The 26,813-nt window shown below is 45.0% G+C and overlaps 1 protein-coding gene across 2 annotated transcripts in view; it reads right to left on the bottom strand.

The window, feature by feature from the left end:
- Positions 1–2,872: 2,872 nt before the first annotated feature.
- Positions 2,873–26,813, bottom strand: part of LOC115123772 (kremen protein 1-like) — a 139,780-nt gene continuing 115,839 nt past the window's right edge. Inside the window, exons 4-11 of one of the 2 annotated variants that reach the window (XM_065026823.1) lie at positions 22,129–22,253; positions 16,630–16,783; positions 13,991–14,100; positions 11,334–11,429; positions 11,018–11,144; positions 5,680–5,889; positions 4,981–5,065; positions 2,873–4,716 (exon numbers count right to left, since the gene is read on the bottom strand). In XM_065026823.1, coding sequence (XP_064882895.1) covers positions 4,557–4,716; positions 4,981–5,065; positions 5,680–5,889; positions 11,018–11,144; positions 11,334–11,429; positions 13,991–14,100; positions 16,630–16,783; positions 22,129–22,253 — 1,067 coding nt within the window. In that variant the 3' untranslated portion in view covers positions 2,873–4,556. The remainder of the gene's footprint in view (positions 4,717–4,980; positions 5,066–5,679; positions 5,890–11,017; positions 11,145–11,333; positions 11,430–13,990; positions 14,101–16,629; positions 16,784–22,128; positions 22,254–26,813) is intronic. The other variant, XM_065026824.1, reaches the window with a different exon arrangement.

The raw sequence follows: 26,813 nt of genomic DNA on the forward strand, positions 1-26,813 counted from the left end.
CATGGTTGTAGGGGACCGGATCATGGTTGGAGGGTTCCGGATTTCCTCCTTATAACCCCCTGATTCAGGGTATCTTCCAACCAGGATTTATGGAAAACATGGGAATTTTGCAACCCTAGTACGGTGTAACATTAGGATAAACAACAGCTAAAAATAAGAGACAGCTTCCCTTATTATTATAAGGTACTGTAGAATTGTCCAGTTGACTGGAGGACATGGGAGAGAATGGAGTTGGTATCTTTCACCAGGCTATCCAAACAGATATGGCCTTCCTAGATTTAAACGGTCAGATTAGATTATTTTCTATGTTTAACAAGGACTCCTCTCTGATGTCCTTCATACACACAAACTCTCTCTTTCTCTCTCATACACTCTCTTTCATGCACACACACACACACACACACACACACACACACACACACACACACACACACACACACACACACACACACACACACACACACACACACACACACACACACACACACACACACACACACACACACACACACACACACACACACACACACACACACACACACACACACACACACACACACACACACACACACACCCTCAGTCTCCCTTACCCACTCTTCCGCTCTCTTTCTACCTCTCAGCATGAACTGCTCTGAACTGCACAGACCCAGGGGCACGTGCTCTTTCTTGTCTTGCTATAATTAACATGAGTTACTGATGAGCAGACATCCAAAGTAAAACATGAGGTCACCCAGCAGACAAACATCAGAGGGAAAAACGACGAACGTTCCCTACATTGTGAGGCCCCCTTATTAACTCACAGGCACCTAGGCTACTGTAAATCTTTTATCCCTCATTCCAATGTGTCAATGACTCTATTCCAAACGACACCCTATTCCCTATATAGTGCCCTACTTTTGACTAGGGCCCAATAATGCGCTATAGGGTGCCGTTGGGACACAGCCATTACAATTTTGCATATAAACTGTAACCCTTTTGCTACAGCAGGTGCTCTAAATGTAATGTTTGCCTTTTGGTTTCCAGAACAACAGAACTGTGTGAAGTTTCAAATGGTTTTGGTTTCCAGAACAACAGAACTGTGTGAAGTTTCAAATGCTTTTGGTTTCCAGAACAACAGAACTGTGTGAAGTTTCAAATGCTTTTGGTTTCCAGAATAACAAAACTGTGTATTAGGTAGTTGGGGAATTGTTAGATTATTTCTTAGATACTACTGCACTGTCGGATCTAAAAGCACAAGCATTTTGCTACACTCACAATAACATCTGCTAACCATGTGTCTGTGACCAACAACATCTGCTAACCATGTGTATGTGACAAGTAACATCTGCTAACCAGGTGTATGTGACCAATAACATCTGCTAACCATGTGTATGTGACCAATAACATCTGCTAACCATGTGTATGTGACAAGTAACATTTGATTTGATTTGTGTAACATTTCAAATGGTTTTGGTTTCCAGAAGAGATAAGAGCCAAACTGGATGAAATACTATTTATCTATCATTGTACTACTAGTAAAGCATCTAAAAGCAATTATAAAAAATAAAAAACTTAGATTAACATCTTTTTACAGCTACAAGTGCATGAACGTTTTGAACCAGATGAATCAGCTCTGACTGTGTTTCTGATTGGTGGGAAAGACAACCTGAAAAGTGCTCGACCAATAGAAATAGAATCCTAACATTTATTATACATTTAAAACCTGATATATAAACATATATCTCATATTGGTATGGTTTAACCTATCTGAAACAGTGACATTAACCTGCTGTCTGCTAACACAGTGGACACTGAAACAGTGACATTAACCTGCTGTCTGCTAACACAGTGGACACTGAAACAGTGACATTAACCTGCTGTCTGCTAACACAGTGGACACTGAAACAGTGACATTAACCTGCTGTCTGCTAACACAGTGGACTATCGATGAGTGCATCCAGCCCATATTATTTGTGGTTTAGCTGAGAGTTGAATGAGGTTGTTTGGGTCTGCTGAGCCCTCTGAATGTGGGGATCTGAAGCTGCTGAATATGGGGGGCGGGGGGCCCTCCAGCCTCCCAGCTAAGTTGCAGTTCATGAGTAAGTACACAAACGACTGATGGATTTCACTATCGCTTTGAAATAGCAGGACATATGTCACATTGAATTACACAACATACAACAGGATTTACCCCCTCCTTGTAATCAAGTGGCAACGTCAGGAGAACAATATGTTCAGTAATGTCCAAGAGGACACAAACATAGAAAATAAAAGTGGGGAAAGAATTAAGCAAACGTTTATTTTCAAAGTCTCACCCATTCTACTATAATTCTCATTGACATATGACAGTCTGTCATACAGTGACATAGTCTGGTATAGAGTGACAGTCTGTTATAGGGTGACAGTCTGTCATAGGGTGACGTAGTCTGTTATAGGGTGGACAAGGATCCCAACTAATAGTCTCAGAAACATAGGGAGGAGTGGGAGAGGAGAGGAGAGGAGAGGGAGTGAGAGAAGCCAAGAGTAGCAGGCTTGTAGAAGATACTTAAGGCTTAAACACAGTGTGTGTTCCTAATGTCACCCTACTCCCTATATAATACACTACGTCTGACCAGAACCCTATCGGCTATTTGGGACATAGCCAGTCAATAGCCAGTCAAACCAGATCAGAACCAACAGCTGAGTGGACGAGAGAGAGAGAGAACCTATGAGCATTTCAAAAACTATTTTAAAGGTCAAAATCATCCTTTTCATAAAATTGGATGAAAAGTGGATGAAACCAGATCTAAGTATGATAACCAAAGTATGAAAAATGACTACTACATTGATTAAGTTTGATCATATGGTTACTCGTCACTGGTCAAGCCCCCCCGCCCCATGAAAAACACTTGGATTAAGGAGGTGAGGTTAACTCAGTCATTTTAATACACCAATGGTAACATGACATTCCCTTACCTAATTTAAATAAGTACCACCTTGTAACCAACATCGGAGAAAGTGTGTTTGGAGGGGCGTTGTTTATATAGCTAGATAGCTACTCTACTGGTGCCAAACTTTGACTGTAGGGTGTCAGCAAATATAATTAAAAGTCTACTCTATTCATCTATGGAAAAGATAACTATAACTATGTCATCTGTGTCTGGTGTTAGCTAGTTAGGTAGGTTTTCAGCCAGCATGGAACGCTCAAAACTCTGATATAGTTGTCATGTCAACACATCCGTCAGTTCTGCTGTGGATCGCATCACAAGAGATATGCCAAACGGGAGATGTGCAAAAAATCTACATAATTGATGCAATGTCAATGTTGTTTTGTGTTTCACCAAATTATCTTGAGATGATTTTACTGCAACACTGCTCACTGTATTCAAGTTGCGTTTAGGCGTTAGGCGTTTCAAACTTCCTCGTAGTTAGCCATCCGCAAGCGTTTCGATCCCCCACAAATATTATGGGTGATATTAATATTTAATCACTCAAAAGGCTATTTTACATGGGAATCCGTATGACTGTTCGGGACCTTTAAAACGGCAGTTGTTAAATTACACCCAACCCTCTTCTACCTTTCTTCTCCTTCTGTTTCCTTCCTTACTTCCCTCTCCCCCTCCATCCACCCCGTCATTGGAGAGACTTCTGACATGGTTCCCTCCAGAGGCAGTGTGGCATAGAGAGAGAGTGAGGAAGCGAGCAAGTGTTGTTTTTTTCTCTCTGTATTCATGTCTTTTTTTAGATGCGTTCTTTCTTCAGGACTTACTCATGCTATCTATTCTCCTCGCTCCAGACAGAGCAGGTAAATCACCTCTCGTCTCTCTCTCTATACCAAACTCTGGCCTACATAACACACCATGATTACGGGTAACTCGTTGCTGTCCGAGAGGAAAGGGGGTCCCTTTCAGGCTTAGCTGTCTGTGGTGGTTCAATAACTGCCGATTGTCCATAGTGGTATTAATTGTACTTACATAACTGAGTCAGAGTTACATGTACCGTAATATGACGGGGTTGATGTCCTCGTCCCTTGATAACGATCAGGATTCAACCCCCCTTTTCTATGTGAGACACCAGTCACAGTCACTGACAGGGAATATGCATGGCTCCCTTTGTTGTTCGCAGATTATTAAATGAGGAGAGATGCGTAGTCTGTCATTTTGTGCCCCACTTGGAAACAGTTACAATGGAAGACCTGCATTCTGGAGGAGTCCTGTGGAAACTGGAATCTGATTTGGCCCCAGCCAACCCCTGTCTTTAGAGGAGGACTTCAATAATCTATCAGACATCCATGGAGAGACAATGGAAGTAGAACCCCAAGAATATGAGTGCCCTGCAGTAAAATGTCCACCTTGAGCTGTTTGTACATCTACTCTCCTCTCCTGCCTTGTACACAGCAGACACAGACAGCCATGTCTGGGCCATTTTGGTAGTAGTCTCTCAGTGAGTCAGTGAAACTGTCATTAGTTAGCTTTGTAGCTCAGTGCCCCATGGAGTCTCATTGATTTGGGGCGGCCAGCTCTGTTGCTAGCTCTGGTACGGTAGGCCCTGGTACAGGGTTCAGTAGTGATGGCGGTAGTATACCAGACTGCAGTTCCCTAGTTGCCCACCAGAGGGCTGAGGTCTCCGTGGTGGTTCTTTAGCTTTTTCTTGAAAAGAGAGATGGTGGAGGGCTGGTAAAGGATGATCCAGGGCTCAGACCCAGAACTCTGACCGCTGCAGCTCTCTGAACCACTAATGGTCGGGATGTTGGGAGATCTGGAAGAGAGGAGGAGGAGAGAGGGAAAAGGTAATGGGAGGGAAGGAGGGAGGGCGAAGAAGAGAAAGAGAGACACAGAGACATCGCATAGAGAATAGTAACATTAGGTTATACATTCCATTAGCTTGTGGCTCTTACAACCTTAAAAATACATCACTTGGCATCATCTATACTTCTGTTACACTCTGAGGCTTTAGTACAATACCACTTGACAACTTTATTGTTCATAAGTTACAGTGAACAACAGGAAATGTGATACTTACTTGACTGTGACATGAAGCAGTAGTTTGGTCACCATGACGATCACTGTCAGAGTCAGGAGAGCAGCCAGAGTGTAGATGGTCCACTCTGACAACACACACACAGAATTTACCTCAGACACTTCAGAGAAATACATACCAGTTAGCACTTCTAGAGAATCTGGAGGCATTTTCTAGACCCTCAGATTAGAAAGATATACAGGGGGGCTATAAAACAAAAATAGTTTGGCAGATCTAGACCATATGAGTTTGTACAGTACTATAATGCCTGTACTGCCAGCACACATCCCCAAAGACCATTATCAGAACATATTCTGAGGGCAAAATATTAGTACACACGTTATTACATCAGCGTTATATATCTGACAGTATTTGGCCCACGTCTCACACCTTCTTCATAACACATGATGTACATGGTGAACAATAACTTGTTAAATACATCCATGCACATGTCATGAAAACATAGTGAGACCAGGTATTTATAAAAAGGAACCCTATAGGAGAAAGCCTTCTGTTAAATCTAAAAGGATTTAGTTGGCATTACCTATGCCCTTTGTTAATGTACAGCCCTGTGACAGAAGCCTCCTTAGTAGAAATAGTACAAACCCCTGAGTGGAAATAGTATATATCCCTATCAGAGAGAAAGGTATGGTGAGAGAGAGAAGGAGGGAAGGATGGAGAGAGATGATGATGTCTACATACTAGAGGTGTATCCGTTGGTACCGTTGGGTCCGACCCACTGACCTGGCATGTTGTGGTCCGGTTTACCAGGACTGGATGTTATTACGTAGAGGATTTGTGAGGAGCGACCATTAGTTTTCTCCGTTACTCCTCCCAGCTGAGGCTCCACCGTACTGGTGTCCTCTTCCTCCTCCTCCTCTTCTTCATCCATAGGCCTGGACCCTCTCAGAGCTGAAACAACAATAACAACAACAACAACACAACATCAGAATGTTTCCATGTGTCTACCTGTGGCTGCTGCTGCGTTTGTCCCCAAATTTACATCAATCCATCTTAGCCTCAAGGGGAGTCTCTCTCTTTCTATATCTCTCTCTGTTTCTCTCTCAGTGTAGCTCTCTCTCTCTTTCTCTCTCTCTCTCGCTCTCTTTCAATTCAATTCAAGGGGCTTTATTGGCATGGGAAACACATGTTTACATTACAAAAGTAAGTGAAATGGACAAAGAGAAGTGAAGTAAACAATAAAAAGTGAACAGTAAACATTACACTCACAAAAGTTCCAAAATAATAAAGACATTTCAAATGTCATATTATGTCTATAAACAGTGTTGTAATGATGTGCAAATAGTTAAAGTACAAAAGGGAAAATAAATAAATGTGGGTTGTATTTAGAATGGTGTTTGTTATTCACTTTTCTTGTGGCAACAGGTCACAAATCTTGCTGCTGTGATGGTACACTGTTGTATTTCACCCAATAGATATGGGAGTTTATCAAAATTGGGTTTGTTTTTGAATTATTTGTGGGTCTGTGTAATCTGAGGGAAATATGTGTCTATAATATGGTCATACATTTGGCAGGAAGTTAGGAAGTGCAGCTCAGTTTCCACGTCATTTTGTGGGCAGTGAGCACATAACCTGTCTTCTCTTGAGAGCTTGGTCTGCCTTTGGAGACTTTTCTCAATAGCAAGGCTATGCTCACTGAATCTGTACATAGTCAAAGCTTTCATTACTGTTGGGTCAGTCACAGTGGTCAGGTATTCTGCCACTGTGTACTCTCAGTCTAGGGCCAAATAGCATTCTAGTTTGCTCTATTCTTGGATAATTCTTTCCAATATGTCAAGTAATTATCTTCTAATTTTCTCACAATTTGGTTGGGTCTAATTGTGCTGCTGTCCTGGGGCTCTGTAGGGTGTGTTTGTGTTTGTGAACAGAGCCCCAGGACCAGCTTTCTTAGGGGAATCTTCTCCAGGTTCATCTCTCTGTAGGTGATGGCTTTGTTATGGAAGGTTTGGGATTCGCTTCCTTTTAGGTGGTTGTAGAATCTAACGTCTCTTTTCTGGAATTTGATGATTAGCGGGAAACTGCCTAATTCTACTCTGCATGCATTATCTGGTGTTTTACGTTGTATACTGGGGATATTTTTACTGAATTCTGTCAACTGTACCTTTTTTGGAAAAACATTATTTTTTGTCTTAATGAGATTTACTGTCAGGGTCCAGATCTGACAAAATCTGTGAAGAATATCTAGGTGCTACTGTAGGCCCTCCTTGGTTGGGGACAGATCATCAGCAAACGGTAGACATTTGACTTCAGATTCTAATAGAGTGAGGCCGAGTGCTGCAGACTGTTCTAGTGCCCTTGCCAATTCGTTGATATATATGTTGAAGAGGGTGGGGCTTAAGCAGCATCCCTGTCTCACCCCACAGTCCTGTGGAAAGAAATATGTTTTTTTGCCAATTTTAACTGCACTCTTGTTGTTTGTATACATGGGTTTTATAATGTTGTATGTTTTTTTTTCCCAATACCACTTTCCATCAATTTGTATAGCAGACCCTCATTCCATTTTTAAGTCAACAAAGCATGAAAATACTTTGCCTTTGTTTTGTTTATTTGTCAATTAGGGTGTGCAGGGTGAATACGTGGTCTGTTGTATGGTCATTTGGTAAACCTACAACCTACACGTCTGCTGTTAATGATAATGCAGAGGATTTCCCCAAGGTTGCTGTTGACGCATATCCCACGGTAGTTATTGGGGTCAAATTTGTCTCCACTTTTGTGGATTGGGGTGATCAGTCCTTGGTTCCAAATATTGGGGTAGATGACAGAGCTGAGGATGATGTTAAAGAGTTTAAGTATAGCCAATAAAAATGCATGGTCTGTGTATTTGACCATTTTATGTAGGATACCATCAACACCACAGGCCTTTTTGGGTTAGAGGGTTTGTATTTTGTCCTGTAGTTCATTCAATGTAATTGGAGAATCCAGTGGGTTAGTCTTTAATAGCTGATTCTAAGATTTGTAATTGATCATGTATATGTTTTTACAGTTTATTCTTTGTTATAGAGCTAAAGGGATTGGAGAAGTGGTTTATTCACACATCTCCATTTTGGATAGATAATTCTCCATGTTGTTGTTTGTTTAGTGTTTTCCAATTTTCCCAGAAGTGATTTGATTCTATGGATTCTTCAATTACATTGAGCTGATTGCTGACGTGCTGTTCCTTCTTTTTCCGTAGTGCATTTCTGTATTGTTTTAGTGATTCAGCATAGTGAAGGCGCAGACTTCGGTTTTCTGGGTCTCTATGTTTTTGGTTGGACAGGTTTATCAATTTCTTTCTTAGGTTTTTGCATTCTTCATCAAATCATTTCTCATTGTTGTTCATTTCTTCGGGTTGTCTGCTTGAAAAAAAACATTTGATAGGGAAGCGGATAGGTCAAATATACTGTTTAGGCTTTCTACTGCCATGTTTGCACCTTCACTATCACAGTGAAATGTTTTGTCCAGGAAGTTGTCTGAAAGGGGTTGAATTTGTTGTTGTCTCATTGTTTTTTGGTAGGTTTCTGCACTACTTTCCTTCCATCTATAGCATTTCTTAATATTGTGCAGTTCTTTTGGCTTTGATGCCTCATGATTGAGTATGTCACTGTTCAGATAGACTGTGTTTTTTCTGTGATCTGATAGGGGTATTAGTGGGCTGACTGTGAACGCTCTGAGATACTCTGGGTTGAGGTCAGTGATAAAGTAATCTACAGTACTACTGCCAAGGAATGAGCTGTAGGTGTACCTACCATAGGAGTCTCATCAAAGTCTACCATTGACTGTGTACAGACCCAGCGCATGACAGAGCTGCAGGAGTTGTGACCCGTTTTTGTTGGTTATGTTGTCATAGTTGCGTCTAAGAGGGCATATTTGGGAGGGAATACTGTCACCTCCAGGAAGGTGTTTGTCCCCCTGTGTGCTGAGGGTGTTAGGTTCTTGTCCAGTTCTGGCATTTAGGTCACCACAGACTAGTACATGTCCCTGGGTCTGGAAATGGTTGATCTCCCCCTTCAGGATGGAGAAGCTGGTTGTGTGTGTGGGTGGTTGTGTGTGGGTGGTTGTGTGTGTGGGTGGTTGTGTGTGTGGGTGGTTGTGTGTGGGTGGTTGTGTATGGGTGGTTGTGTGTGTGGGTGGTTGTGTGTATGGGTTGTTGTGTGTGGGTGGTTGTGTGTGGGTGGTTGTGTGTGTGGGTGGTTGTGTGTGTGGGTGGTTGTGTGGGGGTTGTGTGTGTGGGGGTTGTGTGTGTGGGTGGTTATGTGTGGGTGGTTATGTGTGGGTGGTTGTGTGTGGGTGGTTGTGTGTGGGTGGGTTGTGTGTGTGGGGGGTTGTGTGTGTGGGTGGTTATGTATGGGTGGTTGTGTGTGGGGGGTTGTGTGTGTGGGTGGTTATGTGTGGGTGGTTGTGTGTGGGGTGTTGTGTGTGTGGGTGGTTGTGTGTGGGTGGTTGTGTGTGGGTGGTTGTGTGTGGGTGGTTGTGTGTGGGTGGTTGTGTGTGGGTGGTTGTGTATGGGTGGTTGTGTGTGTGGGGGGTTGTGTGTGTGGGTGGTTATGTGTGGGTGGTTGTGTGTGGGGTGTTGTGTGTGTGGGTGGTTGTGTGTGGGTGGTTGTGTGTGTGGGTGGTTGTGTGTGGGTGGTTGTGTGTGGGGTGTTGTGTGTGTGGGTGGTTGTGTGTGGGTGGTTGTGTGTGGGTGGTTGTGTGTGGGGTGTTGTGTGTGTGGGTGGTTGTGTGTGGGTGGTTGTGTGTGGGTGGTTGTGTGTGGGTGGTTGTGTATGTGATTTATAGCCCTCTAGGCTCTTCGCTATAATGTCAACCATATCAACTAACTCAGAGAGAGTAGTGCTGAGAGCTGCTTTCCTTAAAGTAATGGACCTGAAACAATAGTGGATGTTTACATCAGTTTCGTCTAAACAGAAAATGTCTATTTATCTGTAAATACTTTGATTATATTATGATAAAGTGTGATAAAAATGTGGGTTGAGATTGAGAGAATAAAGATAATGTGTTAATAAAATACACGGATATACCAGCATCATTAATGAATGCACAATAACAGCATGTCTAGATATAAGCAATGCTTGCTGTGCAACATGCACCCTGTGAATTAGTACGTGTTCCTAGAAAAACGAAACATTTAAATATGCAACACCAATATCACCTGCTGCTGTGAGGCTAGTGAGAAGAGAAAAGGTGCCTGTCCTCCCTCTACCTCTCGCTGTGTGTGTGTGTGTGTGTGTGTGTGTGTGTGTGTGTGTGTGTGTGTGTGTGTGTGTGTGTGTGTGTGTGTGTGTGTGTGTGTGTGTGTGTGTGTGTGTGTGTGTGTGTGTGTGTGTGTGTGTGTGGTGTGCATTGTGTGTGTGTGTGTGGTTGTGTGTCTGGTGTGTGTGTGCGTGGTGTGTGTGTGTGTGTGTGTGTGTGTGGTGTACGGGCAGGCGGGCGGATGTTCGGGCGGGTGGCGTGGTTGCTATGCAAAACCCTGCCATGGTACCCAGGATACCAGGATGTCAGCCTGCACCTGTTCACATTATAACTACCGGAGAGAAATTAGAAATGAATTTCTTCATGTGGTTCTCTGTGTGTGTCTTTATGTGGTCCAGTCGGTGTGCTGCTGGGACTGAAATCATTCAGAGAGAGAGGTCTGGAAATTATTATCTCCTCTGCTATCCTAGCTACTATAAAAACATACTTTTTTTGAACAACTTGTTACACTTGTTTAGACAACCTCCAAACAACCTCCAAACAACCGCTGTGTGGGTGATATCATGTTAATGACCAGATTTGAGAACAATACCTTCAATCTACTCTGACAGGGAGTTTGAATAGAACGTCACCCTGTTGATTTTACTAGTAAAAGTCCCCAGCTACAGCATGACTAAGTGTCTCTTACCTTGATATGGGACAGCAAACCCTGTGTCTGGTTGGTTTGGTCTGAATGTGTGTGTGTGTGTGTGTGTGTGTGTGTGTGTGTGTGTGTGTGTGTGTGTGTGTGTGTGTGTGTGTGTGTGTGTGTGTGTGTGTGTGTGTGAGTGAGAAAGAGAGAACCCACCTTGATACGTGACAGCGAAGCCCTGTGCCTGGTTGGTTCGGTCTGAGTAGAAGTAGAGGATAACATAGTCTCCAGTGACGTTGACCAGCTCCCGGGGAGGGGTACGACCGTCAAACCTCGCCACCACCTGATCAATCAATCAACCAACCAACCAGCCAATCAATCAACCAATCAAACTTGATTCTGTAACGTATAGCACATGTCATACAAGGAAGCAATACAACGTACTTCACAGCACAAATACATAAATACAATGACTAATGGAGATAAATAAATACTTTTGGAGATAATAAAAAGGAGGGTAATAACATGTAACCTGGTTGGTGTAGCCGTCCAGCAGTTCAACCATGTCTGTCTGGTCCGAGATGTCAAAGAAGGTGAAGTTAAACAGGATCACGGAGGCTCCAGGGACCTAATAATAATAATTAGACATATAGAAACCATATATATTATTAATACAGAGTTATATCGTTATATATAGCTTGTCTGAAACCCAAAGATAATTTACAATAGGCAAGAAACTGAAAGAAAAAAAGAACAGCAAACTAAAGGACTGGGATATTGGGTAGGAGAGGTAGAGGTAGGAGAGAGGAGGTAGGAGAGAGGAGAGAGGAGGTAGGAGAGAGGAGGTAGGAGAGGTAGAGGTAGGAGAGAGGAGGTAGGAGAGAGGAGGTAGGAGAGAGGAGGTAGGAGAGGTAGAGGTAGGAGAGGTAGAGGTAGGAGAGAGGAGGTAGGAGAGAGGAGGTAGGAGGTGGAGAGGTAGAGATAGGAGAGGTAGAGGTAGGAGAGAGGAGGTAGGAGAGGTAGAGGTAGGAGAGGTAGAGGTAGGAGAGGTAGAGGTAGGAGAGATGAGGTAGGAGAGAGGAGGTAGGAGAGGTAGAGGTAGGAGGTAGAGGTAGGAGAGGTAGAGGTGGAGAGGTAGGAGGTAGGAGAGAGGAGGTAGGAGAGGTAGGAGGTAGGAGAGGTAGAGGTAGGAGAGGTAGAGGTAGGAGAGGTAGAGGTAGGAGAGAGGAGGTAGGAGAGGTAGAGGTAGGAGAGGTAGAGGTAGGAGAGGTAGAGGTAGGAGAGGTAGAGGTAGGAGAGAGGAGGTAGGAGAGGTAGAGGTAGGAGAGAGGAGGTAGGAGAGGTAGGAGAGGTAGAGGTAGGAGAGAGGAGGTAGTAGAGGTAGGAGAGGTAGAGGTAGGAGAGAGGAGGTAGGAGAGAGGAGGTAGGAGAGGTAGAGGTAGGAGAGAGGAGGTAGGAGAGGTAGGAGAGGTAGAGGTAGGAGAGGTAGAGGTAGGAGAGGTAGAGGTAGGAGAGAGGAGGTAGGAGAGGTAGAGGTAGGAGAGGTAGAGGTAGGAGAGGTAGAGGTAGGAGAGAGGAGGTAGGAGAGGTAGAGGTAGGAGAGAGGGGTAGGAGAGAGGGGTAGGAGAGGTAGAGGTAGGAGAGAGGAGGTAGGAGAGAGGAGGTAGGAGAGGTAGAGGTAGGAGAGAGGGGGTAGGAGAGGTAGAGGTAGGAGAGCGGAGGTAGGAGAGAGGAGATAGGAGAGAGGAGGTAGGAGAGGTAGAGGTAGGAGAGAGGGGTAGGAGAGGTAGAGGTAGGAGAGGTAGAGGTAGGAGAGAGGAGGTAGAAGAGGTAGAGGTAGGAGAGAGGAGGTAGGAGAGAGGAGGTAGGAGAGAGGAGGTAGAGGTAGGAGAGAGGAGGTAGGAGAGAGGGGGGTAGGAGAGAGGAGGTAGAGGTAGGCGAGGTAGAGGTAGGAGAGAGGAGATAGGAGAGGTAGAGGTAGGAGAGAGGAGGTAGGAGAGAGGAGGTAGGAGAGGTAGAGGTAGGAGAGGTAGAGGTAGGAGAGAGGAGGTAGGAGAGGTAGAGGTAGGAGAGAGGAGGTAGGAGAGGTAGAGGTAGGAGAGAGGAGGTAGGAGAGGTAGAGGTAGGAGAGAGGAGGTAGGAGAGAGGAGGTAGGAGAGAGAGGTAGAGGTAGGAGAGGTAGAGGTAGGAGGTAGAGGTAGGAGAGAGGAGGTAGGAGAGGTAGAGGTAGGAGAGAGGAGGTAGGATAGGTAGAGGTAGGAGAGAGGAGGTAGGATAGGTAGAGGTAGGAGAGAGGAGGTAGGAGAGGTAGAGGTAGGAGAGGTAGAGGTAGGAGAGGTAGAGGTAGGAGAGAGGAGGTAGGGAGGTAGAGGTAGGAGAGAGGAGGTAGGAGAGGTAGAGGTAGGAGAGGTAGAGGTAGGAGAGGTAGAGGTAGGAGAGAGGAGGTAGGAGAGGTAGAGGTAGGAGAGAGGAGGTAGGAGAGAGGAGGTAGTAGAGGTAGGAGAGGTAGAGGTAGGAGAGAGGAGGTGGTAGAGGTAGTAGAGGTAGGAGAGGAGGTAGGAGAGAGGAGGTAGGAGAGGTAGAGGTAGGAGAGGTAGAGGTAGGAGAGAGGAGGTAGGAGAGGTAGAGGTAGGAGAGGTAGAGGTAGGAGAGGTAGAGGTAGGAGAGGTAGAGGTAGGAGAGAGGAGGTAGGAGAGAGGAGGTAGGAGAGAGGAGGTAGGAGAGGTAGAGGTAGGAGAGGTAGAGGAAGGAGAGGTAGAGGTAGGAGAGAGGAGAGAGGGAGGTAGGAGAGAGGAGGTGGGAGAGGTAGAGGTAGGAGAGGAGGTAGGAGAGGTAGAGGTAGGAGAGGTAGAGGTAGGAGAGAGGAGGTAGGAGAGGTAGAGGTAGGAGAGGTAGAGGTGGGAGAGAGGAGGTGGGATAGGTGAGGTAGGAGGAGAGGTGGGATAGGTAGAGGTAGGAGAGAGGAGGTAGGAGAGGTAGAGGTAGGAGAGGTAGAGAGGTAGAGGTAGGAGAGGTAGAGGTAGGAGAGAGGTAGGAGAGAGAAGGTAGGAGAGGTAGAGGTAGGACGGAGGAGGTAGGAGAGGGAAGGTAGGAGAGAGGAGGTAGAAGAGAGGAGGTAGAAGAGAGGAGGTAGGAGAGAGGAGATAGGAGAGGGCCGTAACAGTAAATGAGTAAAGATCCAAGACGTACCTGGACAGTCCAGTAGCAAACCCTTCCGGCCCCGTACTTATCAGGAAAGTCAGGGGAGTAGACCACCCCAGAGGGCGCAGAGTAGTTACCCCCGCATGCCCCCACTCGAGCTGAAGTTAAACAGTCAGAAAACAGTTGACTTAATAACGGTTTCATTATTGACGTTTGCATTGTGCAAAGTTTGTAAGTCTTTCAGACAGGTGTGTTTGTTTATGTTGTTATAGCCTATAGCTGTTCTGTTGTGTATTTGATGTTTTGTGTGGACCCCAGGTAGAGTAGCTGCTGCATGTACAGTAGCTAATGGGGATCCTACTCAACTAAACTAATCCCTGTCGTACAACTCACCCTAGTGACACATATGTAAACTAAACCCTGTTGTACAACTCCCCCAAGTGACTCATATGTAAACTAAACCCTGTCGTACAACTCACCCTAGTGACTCATATGTAAACTAAACCCTGTTGTACAACTCCCCCAAGTGACTCATATGTAAACTAAACCCTGTCGTACAACTCACCCTAGTGACTCATATGTAAACTAAACCCTGTTGTACAACTCACCCTAGTGACTCATATGTAAACTAAACCCTGTTGTACAACTCACCCTAGTGACTCATATGTAAACTAAACCCTGTTGTACAACTCACCCCAGAGACTCATATGTTGTCAGAGTTATTATAGAAATCACATACAACAGACTCTCTCAATGATGGGGTGGCAGGTAGCCTAGTGGGGCGGTATGTAGCCTAGTGGTTAGCCTAGTGAGTTAGCCTAGTGGGGCAGTATGTAGCCTAGTGGTTAGCCTAGTGAGTTAGCCTAGTGGGGCGGTATGTAGCTTAGTGGTTAGCCTAGTGAGTTAGCCTAGTGGGGCGGTATGTAGCCTAGTGGTTAGCCTAGTGAGTTAGCCTAGTGGGGCGGTATGTAGCCTAGTGGTTAGCCTAGTGAGTTAGCCTAGTGGGGCGGTATGTAGCCTAGTGGTTAGCCTAGTGGGGCGGTATGTAGCCTAGTGGTTAGCCTAGTGGGGCGGTATGTAGCCTAGTGGTTAGCCTAGTGAGTTAGCCTAGTGGGGCGGTATGTAGCCTAGTGGTTAGCCTAGTGAGTTAGCCTAGTGGGGCGGTATGTAGCCTAGTGGTTAAAGTATTGGACTTCCTGAGCTGAGCTGACAAGGTACAAATCTGTCATTCTGTCCTTGAACAATGCAGTTAACCCACTGTTCCTAGGCCGCCATTGAAAATAAGAATTTGTTCTTAACTGACTTGCCTAGTTAAATAAAGGTTCAATTTTAAAAATGATTCAGAGTGGAATGAAGAGTTTTCAACACATAGTGGAAAGATGAGACTGGATTGTGCAAGACACATTTGATCATTATTGTAATCATGTTCAGCTGCGAAATCTGTCTCCCATTATCTAGCAGTTGTTTGCCATAAACCGGATGCTTGTGTAGCCTATTAAACAGAAATGTAGCATGTATTGTTCAGCCAAAATCAGCAAACTGTTTTTGACAACAAAGGGAGAGATATAACATTCTCTTCACATGACCGTTCTAAAAAGTAGGTTTTGAGAGTGGTGGGGCGATCCCTCCATATTGGATTATCTGATTTCTTTTCAACGTTGGTTCTGAGATCATCGTCAGTTTACTGGAATGTCATCTTTTGAAAATACAGTTTTATTTCTCCATGCACCAGAAAATACTCCACTCTGTACACATTAGGTGAAGCACCATATAACTAGTTTGAGCACCATAGAAGCACCGGTGGGAAGTTATAGTTGGTTTAGATCATGTGTAGAGGACCAGACCAGGGCAAATGACCTACTCACTGTCAAACATCTACACAGACCGAAGCAAATGACCTACTCACTGTCAAACATATACACAGACCGAAGCAAATGATGTCCTACTCACTGTCAAACATCTACACAGACCGAAGCAAATATGTCCTACTCACTGTCAAACATGAACACAGACCGAAGCAAATGATGTCCTACTCACTGTCAAACATGAACACAGACCGAAGCAAATATGACCTACTCACTGTCAAACATCTACACAGACCGAAGCAAATATGACCTACTCACTGTCAAACATCTACACAGAAACATCTACACAGACCAGGGCAAATATGACCTACTCACTGTCAAACATCTACACAGACCAGGGCAAATGATGTCCTACTCACTGTCAAACATCTACACAGACCGAAGCAAATGATGTCCTACTCACTGTCAAACATGAACACAGACCAGGGCAAATGTCCTACTCACTGTCAAACATCTACACAGACCAGGGCAAATGACCTACTCACTGTCAAACATCTACACAGACCAGGGCAAATGACCTACTCACTGTCAAACATCTACACAGACCAGGGCAAATGACCTACTCACTGTCAAACATCTACACAGACCAGGGCAAATGACCTACTCACTGTCAAACATCTACACAGACCAGGGCAAATGACCTACTCACTGTCAAACATCTACACAGACCAGGGCAAATGACCTACTCACTGTCAAACATCTACACAGACCGAAGCAAATTATGTCCTACTCACTGTCAAACATCTACACAGACCGAAGCAAATGATGACCTACTCACTGTCAAACGTGTACACAGACCGAAGCAAATGATGTCCTACTCACTGTCGAAGACGATGACCCATCCATCTCCCCCACAAGGCTGGGTGTGGTCACCGAAACACACGTGGTTGCATTCCATGCTGGGCGCCTGGCCATGGCGACGCAGGTCCAGGTCGTTGCCACAGAAACAGGCATAACCCGACTCCATCCCGGCAAGCTTTGGAACAGAGAGAGAAATGCAAATCAATCAACAGATTTGAATTTCAAATCTAACTTTATTTGTGTAGCACTTGTGTAAGGCTTCACAAGAGGGTCAGGCTTTCCCCTTGACAAAGCACAGAAAGAAATAATCATTTGGATGAGAGAAAAAAAAACTTAAGAGGAACCAGATTTTAGAGGGGAGCCTGAACCTCCATAGACCAACACTTATGGAGTGATACTAGTGCCAACAGAAATGTAACGTGAATCCAATTAGTCTATAAAGCCTGGATAGCAGATCATCCGGGGCAAGACAGATATGGCACATGATCACAGTTATAGTACCATCCAATGTTAATAGGCTTGCAGAATGACTCCATAAGGATTGCTTTTCTGTACAGAAATGAGTTATTTTAGTGTCTAAAGCCATCAGGCATTTGATGATAGTAATGTGGGCTGGTTTAGTTCAGAGCTTCGAGACAAACAGAAACAGTCACTCACTTTGGATATGTCCCAGAAGGCACCCAATCTATTTCCTATATAGTGCACTACTTTTGACCAGAGCCCTATCGGTCAAAGGCAGTTCATTACATAGGGAATGGAGTGTTATCTGGGATGCAAGGTGACTCTTTGAGTACCATCTAAACATCAGAGGGCTAAATAGCATGAAATAGCATGGCCCTCAGACCGTTTAACCTTCATCTCTTAGTCAAACACAGCAAACATTTCCTAAAGCCGTGCTGCGCTGGGCTGCATTAGAATAAGAGAAAGAATTACAGGGTGGGTTCCAAATGGCACTCTGCTCCCTATGCGCCCTCCTCTCCTAGGGCCCTGGACAAAAGTAGTACGCTATAAAGGGAATAGGGTGGATTTGGATGACAGTCAAAACTCTTTAAGCATGTTGAACTTCCTTCCAGAATTCAGATGGAACCTAGTCATGCTCAGCAAAGAGTGTACACATACACACGCAGACACACACGCAGACACACACACACACACACACACGCAGACACACACACATACACACACACACACACGCGCAGACACACACACACACGCAGACACACACACATACACACACACACACGCGCAAACACACACGCAGACACACACACACACGCAGACACACACACATACACACACACACACACGCGCAGACACACACACGCACACACACACACACACACGCAGACACACACGCAGACACACACACACACACACGCAGACACACACGCAGACACACACACACACACGCAGACACACACACATACACACACACACACGCACGCAGACACACACACGCAGACACACACATGCACACACACACACACACATGCACACACACACAGTGTCTCCCGTTAAAAGAGGCCCATTATATAATGTTTCTTCCCATAAATGAATTCATACGAAGGTACGGCATCACTTTCCCTCATTCTGAAAATGTTCTCATGAAACTGGAATTTATATAGCCAGGATCCTATGTGTGTGTGTGTGTGTGTGTCCAACTCTGCCAACCGAACCAAAACTAAAGGCTGTGGGACATGAATCACTGCTTCATCATTACCTATTTATCAGGTAAAAGAGAAATGACTTCGGATGAAAACCCAATGTGAATTCCTTTGCGTTAGCGAGCAGAAAATGTTTGCTCGGGGCTTCTCAATCACTGACTGTCTGACTGACTCACTGACTGACTAGTGTAGTTGGTTTAGACATATAGATGTGGCGGTCTCAGGCTGTTGACATTGCATCACAACACACCATACTACATCACATCACATCAGTGTCATCTGTTGAGAGGAACTGACACACACACACAGACAGACAGGTACACACACACACACACACACACAGACAGGCACACATGCACGCACAAGACACACACACAGACTGACTGTCACTGCTCATCAGCGCAGAGGGCGTCTGAAGGACGGGTCTGACCCAGGTCCAACCGGATGTGTTCACACACAACACAAACACCTGCCAATGTTTAGTGTAACCATGGTCAGTAGACAATAGAAGGCCAGTGTAACCATGGTCAGTAGACAATAGAAGGCCAGTGTAACCATGGTCAGTAGACAATAGAAGGCCAGTGTAACCATGGTCAGTAGACAATAGAAGGCCAGTGTAACCATGGTCAGTAGACAAAAGAAGGCCAGTGTAACCATGGTCAGTAGACAATAGAAGGCCAGTGTAACCATGGTCAGTAGACAATAGAAGGCCAGTGTAACCATGGTCAGTAGACAGTAGAAGGCCAGTGTAACCATGGTCAGTAGACAATAGAAGGCCAGTGTAACCATGGTCAGTAGACAATAGAAGACCAGTGTAACCATGGTCAGTAGACAATAGAAGGTCAGTGTAACCATGGTCAGTAGACAATAGAAGGCCAGTGTAACCATGGTCAGCACCAGTGAGACCATATATTATCAGCTGTCTGTTATGGGTCGTCATTTGATGCGTCACTGAATTCATTTGAAATGTGCGGATGGTTATAAACACAGAAATACAGAGTCTAGATTAGCGGTCACCAACCAGTCGATCGCGATCTCCAAGGCATTTCTAGTCGATCGCCAAACATTTCTGTAAAACACCCAACGATAAAGCCTTGTGTTCCTATTTTTTTTTATTTATCTCGGGCTGTTGGTGGTAGGTGCAGCCAATTCAGCTGCCCTGCGCGCCGGACAGGCAAACTGTTTCCATTTCATGTATCTGAAGGTACAAACTCTGCCTTCCCGGTGGGCCTGGAGAAGAAATCAAGTGCACTATGCCTCCACTGGCCAATCAGACTGCTCAGATGACCGAGTCTGCAGTAACGTAGGAGGCGTAACACAGAACCCAAAATGGCTGAGCATGTGTGCCATCGTGCATAAATGTATTTTGTGCCCCCGCACCAAACTCGAGAGCTGGCCTGCAGAGACACCACCTTCACGTTTGACCAGCAGGAGGACCTGTCCATCCGGCTGGACAACCTGCTGGATACTCGCGGACGTTCAGATTGGGGTGTAGTGGGGTGTAGTGGGGTGTAGTGGGGGTGTAGTGGGGTGTAGGGGGGGGTGTAGTGGGGTGTAGTGGGGTGTAGTGGGGGTGTAGTGGGGTGTAGTGGTTCCATCCCCCCGCACCACCTCTCCGATGCCCGTGTTTGTTACAGTTTTCCCCGCATTCCCAGCATAAGGTGCTCGTCGATTCAGGTGCGGCTGGGAATTTCATTAATAGAGAGTTAGCCCATAGTTTAGGGATCCCAATTGCTTCCGTGGATGTGCCTTTCCCCGTTCACACCTTAGATAGTCGACCATAAGGGTCAGGGATGATTAGGGAGGTCAACGCTCTTTTGGGCATGGTAATGCAGGGGGGTCACAAGGAGAGAATGAGTATTTTCCTTATTGACTCTCCTGCGTTTCCCGTGGTGCTGGGCCTACCCTGGTTAGCTTGTCATAACCCCACTGTTTCTTGGTCACAGAGGGCTCTCACGGGATGGTCGCGAGAGTGCTCAGGTAGGCATTTAGGGGTTTCCGTAGGTGCTACTACGGTGGAAAGTCCAGACCAGGTCTCCACCGTGCGCATTCTCCCTGAATAAGCCGATTTGGCGCTCGCCTTCTTCAAAAAGAAGGCGACTCAATTACCACCTCATCGACGGGGCAATTGTGCGAAAGATCTCCTGGTAGACGCTGCACTTCCCAGGAGTCATGTGTATCCCCTCTTCCATCACACCTGGTTTCAATCCCATCCCAAATACACATCTTGTATATATAACCCTCTGTTTCCCCTCATGTCTTTGTCTGTGATTGTTTGTTGTATGTTTTGTGCAAGTCATGTTCTGGTGTGCGATGGGTTTTGTACCCTTCTATATTATTTTTGTATATATTGGTTTTCTGAGGTTTTTAGCATTTATTAAACTGCTCCGTTAAAACCAAGTTCACTCTCCTGCGCCTGACTTCCCTTCCACCAGCATGCACCCATTACAAGTTAGTCAATAAATAAATGATTGAGACAATTGATGTATGGATGATTCATAGTGAAGACTGGGTTCGTGCAGACAATCAACAATTTACGACGTTTGGAATGAGACTAACGTGAGGTAAAGAATAATTCATTAATTAGAACTAATTGAACAGATATTAAAATATTCCTCTAAGTTATATTAGGATAATTATAACTTTGTAATCTGAAGATTTTCCTTGGTGCACCGACATCCTAGTTAATTACATTTACATGATTAGTTTAATCACATAATAATAATTACAGAGAATTGATTTGAGAATTGATAAAATAACAGTCTTCAGTTTAATGATGCCAAAGACAAGACAAATAATTGAATCATATAGATTTCTACATTTATTTTGCAACGCTCACCCACGCGACGCGAGTGGTGAAGCTATGGCAAAATTGATACTGTGAGATTTCATAACGTTTAAAACCATGACTAGGGAGAGACTGTCAACGAATACAGCAAAGAGATGCTGTTTTTATGAGTGACTTCATGTTTAAGTTCTTCCTCAGCCCTGTCAACACTTTTATAAGCTATAAAATGCACGTTCTTCCTATTTCCACTCAGCGCTACAACAAGCAGTGCAGCAGTAATGAAGTGTAGGAAAGTGTATCTATAGGCTTGCGTTGTTGTTATTAGTAGCGGCTTGGGTCTTTTTTAATATTGAGGAATATTTCACTTTCTCTGTTCATAGGAGTAACAACATGAATTTGTGCATGAGGCAGAAATAATGAGGTGCGACTCGAGTTCCGCCATCAGCTGGAAGACGGTGTCCCTCTTTGGTCAGTGTCAGTGGAGGGAAAGGGAGAGCGGAGACTGACCATCAGATGGAGGCACCATCAGCCCAGCAAAATAAAAAAAAAGCAAATGATTTAAATGTATGCTCACTCAGCTGTGCCTCACAAGTAATACAACAATGAGTCTATTACCGGTGTGGTCATATAGCCTACCTCAAATTTTTAAATATAATATTGAAAAATGACCCAAACCACAGTGCATTGGCAGATAAATTCAAGCTAAGCCAGTATGTGGTGATAATGTATTGGGCCTATAGGTTACTGAACAACTCTCATTGCTACAGTACTGTTTTTAATTGGTTAATGTTGCTTAAATTTTTTAAGTCATGTTAATAAAAATTCAGAGCGGTAGATCTCAGCATTTTGACTCAGAAAGTGATCTTGAGGTTGGTGACCACTGGTCTAGAAAATAAGAAAGACAGCATCCCCCCCTGGCAATATGACCATTTGCCATCAGGAATGATCAACAAACCATGGTCAAATCTGATTTAAAACGAGTGCACTATGTAGGGCATAAAGGTGCCATTTGGGACGGTCGATACATCTCCATAGTGTCGTCTGTCTTACCATGTATCTCTGTCTTACCATGTATCTCTGTTTACGGCAGAAGCTGATGCAGTTCTGGACGGTGAGTTTGTTAGAGGTCTGACTGCTCCCTGTCAGGGTGGGAGGGTCACCACTGTCCTTAAAACAGCCCAGGTTACCAGGCACTACAGGAAACAGAGAGGAGAGCAGGGGGTTTAAACTATGTAGTTCAGCATGACATATGTTTCTAAACTAACAATCACACGCTGCATTTGGCATTTACTACAAATCCCATGATGCGTCTGTGTCTCACAGAGATCATACACTTCATACACGCACACCAGCACGAAATTAACATCATCACACTGGAATTCTCTGGCCTCTGTTTGAGATTTAGGAGGATGGGGGTGAGGGGGAGAGGGGGAGGAGGAGAAGGATGAGAGGGGGTGAGAAGGATGAGGGTGAGGGCGAGAGAGGTAGGAGGAGAAGGATGGGGGTGAGGGGGAGAGAAGTAGGAGTAGAAGGATGGGGGGACTGAGTTGCTGTGAGTGGGTGTTGGAATCTAGAGTATGTGCATTGTCTGGGCAAGCTAGTTTAGATCTAGCTGAGATATCTAGCTGAGATAGTGGGTAAAAGTCTACATGACAGAGCGGAGGAGGTCTCCTGAGGCTGAGGTCAAATAAGAGCTAAAGGTGATACACACAGCATCAGAATGGACACCTAGTAAAGTGATACACACAGCGTCAGAATGGACACCTAGTAAAGTGATACACACAGCGTCAGAATGGACACCTAGTAAAGTGATACACACAGCGTCAGAATGGACACCTAGTAAAGTGATACACACAGCGTCAGAATGGACACCTAGTAAAGTGATACACACAGCATCAGAATGGACACCTAGTAAAGTGATACACACAGCGTCAGAATGGACACCTAGTAAAGTGATACACACAGCATCAGAATGGACACCTAGTAAAGTGATACACACAGCATCAGAATGGACACCTAGTAAAGTGATACAATATGGACTACAAAAGTCCAATTCTGACAACATGGCCTGAGCTGACAAGAGAAGCTGACACTGTCCTGGAGGGCGTTGGGTTGTAAGCAAAAACGCAACTGTCTGTTCTCTAAACACTTTGTATGTAAGAAATACTATGCTGTAATTAAGCACTGAAAACAGTGTGAAGAATGATCATATTTGAGGAAACACAACTACCCTCAAGACTAAAACATCCATTAGGCTACAGAATGCTTTGTTTTATTATGGTTCAAATTGTAATACTTTCATTGAATTTCTATGTTCTAGGGGTGAAATATATTAGAGAGAACCTATACAATATCCAACTAATTTCTAACCCAAAGCTATTGTCTCAAATAGGAATTGTGTCATCCAACTGTAGGCCAGAACAAAGCCTATTATAGGGAGAGGGGGGCAGATAGAGAACGAGAGAGAGAGAGAGAGAGAGAGAGAGAGAGAGAGAGAGAGAGAGAGACAGAGAGAGAGAGAGAGAGAGAGAGAGAGAGACAGAGAGAGAGAGAGAGAGAGAGAGACATCAAACTCTCTGACACACAGAGTTCTAGAGAGTTCTAGAACAGATGCTTGAAGACATCTTGTTAGCACACATTCACTGGTGCATTCTGGATGTTAAGACCTAAAACCTAGGGACTACAGCATGTGTTATTTTGAGAGAGAGAGATGCCTCAGATGGTGTTAGCGTAAGGATGAAAGACGGACAGGACAAGCTGCAAAAGGCCAGCATTGAGGGTTCACTAACCAAGTTTACATCCCAAATGGCACCCTATACCCTATATAGTGCACTACTTTAGACCATAGCCCTATTCCCTATATAGTGCATTACTTTAGACCAGAGCCCTATTCCCTATATAGTGCACTACTTTAGACCAGAGCCCTATTCCCTATATAGTGCACTACTTTAGACCAGAGCCCTATTCCCTATATAGTGCCCTACTTTAGACCAGAGCCCTATTCCCTATATAGTGCACTACTTTAGACCAGAGCCCTATTCCCTATATAGTGCACTACTTTAGACCAGAGCCCTATTCCCTATATAGTGCACTGCTTTAGACCATAGCCCTATTCCCTATATAGTGCACTACTTTAGACCAGAGCCCTATTCCCTATATAGTGCACTACTTTAGACCATAGCCCTATTCCCTATATGGTGCACTACTTTAGACCATAGCACTGGTTAAAAATGTTACACTATATAGGGAATAGGGTGACATTTGGAACGTACCCCAAATGTCCTGGTCCAACACAGGGCAGGTCTCTCTCTACACCCTGTGTCTCGCCCACGCTTTTAATATACTCTGCTTCACGGAAACATGGCTCTCTGGAGATATACTGTCTGACTCTGTAAAGCCAGTTCGGTTCTCAGTACATTGCTCTGACAGGAACAAACATCTCTCCGGGAAGCAGAAGGGTGGAGGTATATGTTTTATGATTAACGACTTATGGTGTAACTGTGATAACATACAGGAACTCAAGTCCTTCTGTGCACCCGACCTACAATATCTCACAATTAAATGCAGACCGTACCATCTCCAGAGAGAATTGTTGTCTATAATAGCCACAGCGGTCTATATCCCCCCCCCCCCCCAAATGGATACCATGACGGCCCTCAAAGAACTTCACTGGACTAGGCTGCATTTATTGTAGCTGAGGATTTTAACAAAGCAAATTGTAGGAAAAGGCTCCCGAAATTCTATTGATTGTTGTACTTGCCCTGCTAAAACTCTCGGCCATTGTTATACTACCTTCACGAAGCAATCAAGCTGGCTAAACGTTGCTATAGGGACAAAGTTGAGTCCCAGTTTAACGGTTCATACACGAGTCCTGGACTTCCTGACGGGTCAACCCCAGGTGGTGAAGGTAGGAACAACACCTCCTCTTCACTGATCCTCGATACTGGGGTGCGTGCTCAGCCCCCTCCTGTACTCCCTGTTCACCCACAACCGCAATGCTCTCCAGAGGGTAGTGAGGTCTGCCCAACGCATTAACGGAGGCAAACTTCCTGCCCACCTGGACACCTACAGCACCCGATGCCATAGGAAGGACAAAAAGCTCATCAAGGACATCGACCACCCGAGCCACTGCCAGCCAGCCCTCCTGTCTTCCTCTCCTCTCCTCTATAAATCACCAGCCCTCCTGTCTTCCTCTCCTCTCCTCTATAAATCACCAGCCCTCCTGTCTTCCTCTCCTCTCCTCTATAAATCACCAGCCCTCCTGTCTTCCTCTCCTCTCCTCTATAAATCACCAGCCCTCCTGTCTTCCTCTCCTCTCCTCTATAAATCACCAGCCCTCCTGTCTTCCTCTCCTCTCCTCTATAAATCACCAGCCCTCCTGTCTTCCTCTCCTCTCCTCTATAAATCACCAGCCCTCCTGTCTTCCTCTCCTCTCCTCTATAAATCACCAGCCCTCCTGTCTTCCTCTCCTCTATAAATCACCAGCCCTCCTGTCTTCCTCTCCTCTCCTCTATAAATCACCAGCCCTCCTGTCTTCCTCTCCTCTATAAATCACCAGCCCTCCAGTCTTCCTCTCCTCTATAAATCACCAGCCCTCCAGTCTTCCTCTCCTCTATAAATCACCAGCCCTCCTGTCTTCCTTTCCTTTTTTAAATCCCTTCTTTCTATTTTTACAGCCACGTTAAACACCCTCTCGGTTTTATGAGCAGATTAATACCTCTGTCTGGCTCATTTAGCGCAGCACACACACAGCAAGAAGCAGCACGGCAGACTGGAAGAATTTGGAGAGAGATTAAGTGGCGAGTTAAAGACAACATGACTGTAATCGTGATATTTGTAGTTTTGACTAGAAACTTTCCAGAGAAAGGCAGGCAGAGGTTGGGGCATAAGGTTAGTAGCCTAGTATTCTTCCACTCACACTAACATGACATGATGCATTGCAATGCAGACAAAGCAACAACAACTGACACAACGATTGAGTTCCGGGGTGTCTGTCTGTCTGTCTGTCTGTCTGTCTGTCTGTCTGTCTGTCTGTCTGTAGCAGGGTAAGACACACCTCTGGAGAAGGGACAGACAATAAACTTAAAGCAGGCCTAAATACACACAGGGACCGGCAAGATTTATCAACATGATTTACATCAAGCAGACGATCTTATCCAAAGCGACTTACAGGAGCAATTATCAATTAGAATTCATTTTCTTTTCTCTCTCTCTCAGAATAATAAGTATTTGGTCACCTACAAACAAGCAAGATTTCTGGCTCTCACAGACCTGTAAGAGGCTCCTCTGTCCTCCACTCGTTACCTGTATTAATGGCACCTGTTTGAACTTGTTATCAGTATAAAAGACACCTGTCCACAACCTCAAACAGTCACACTCCAAACTCCACTATGGCCAAGACCAAAGAGCTGTGAAAGGACACCAGAAACAAAATTGTAGACCTGCACCAGGCTGGGAAGACTGAATCTGCAATAGGTAAGCAGTTTGGTTTGAAGAAATCAACTGTGGGAGCAATTATTAGGAAATGGAAGACATACAAGACCACCGATAATCTCCCTCGATCTAGGGCTCCACGCAAGTTCTCACCCCGTGGGGTCAAAATGACCCAGAACCACACGGGGGGACCTAGTGAATGACCTGCAGAGAGCTGGGACCAAAGTAACAAAGCCTACCATTAGTAACACACTATGCCACCAGGGACTCAAATCCTGCAGTGCCAGACGTGTCCCCCTGCTTAAGCCAGTACATGTCCA

The sequence above is a fragment of the Oncorhynchus nerka genome, linkage group LG13 (assembly GCF_034236695.1).
Source record: "Oncorhynchus nerka isolate Pitt River linkage group LG13, Oner_Uvic_2.0, whole genome shotgun sequence".
In the NCBI taxonomy this organism is placed as follows: domain Eukaryota; kingdom Metazoa; phylum Chordata; class Actinopteri; order Salmoniformes; family Salmonidae; genus Oncorhynchus; species Oncorhynchus nerka.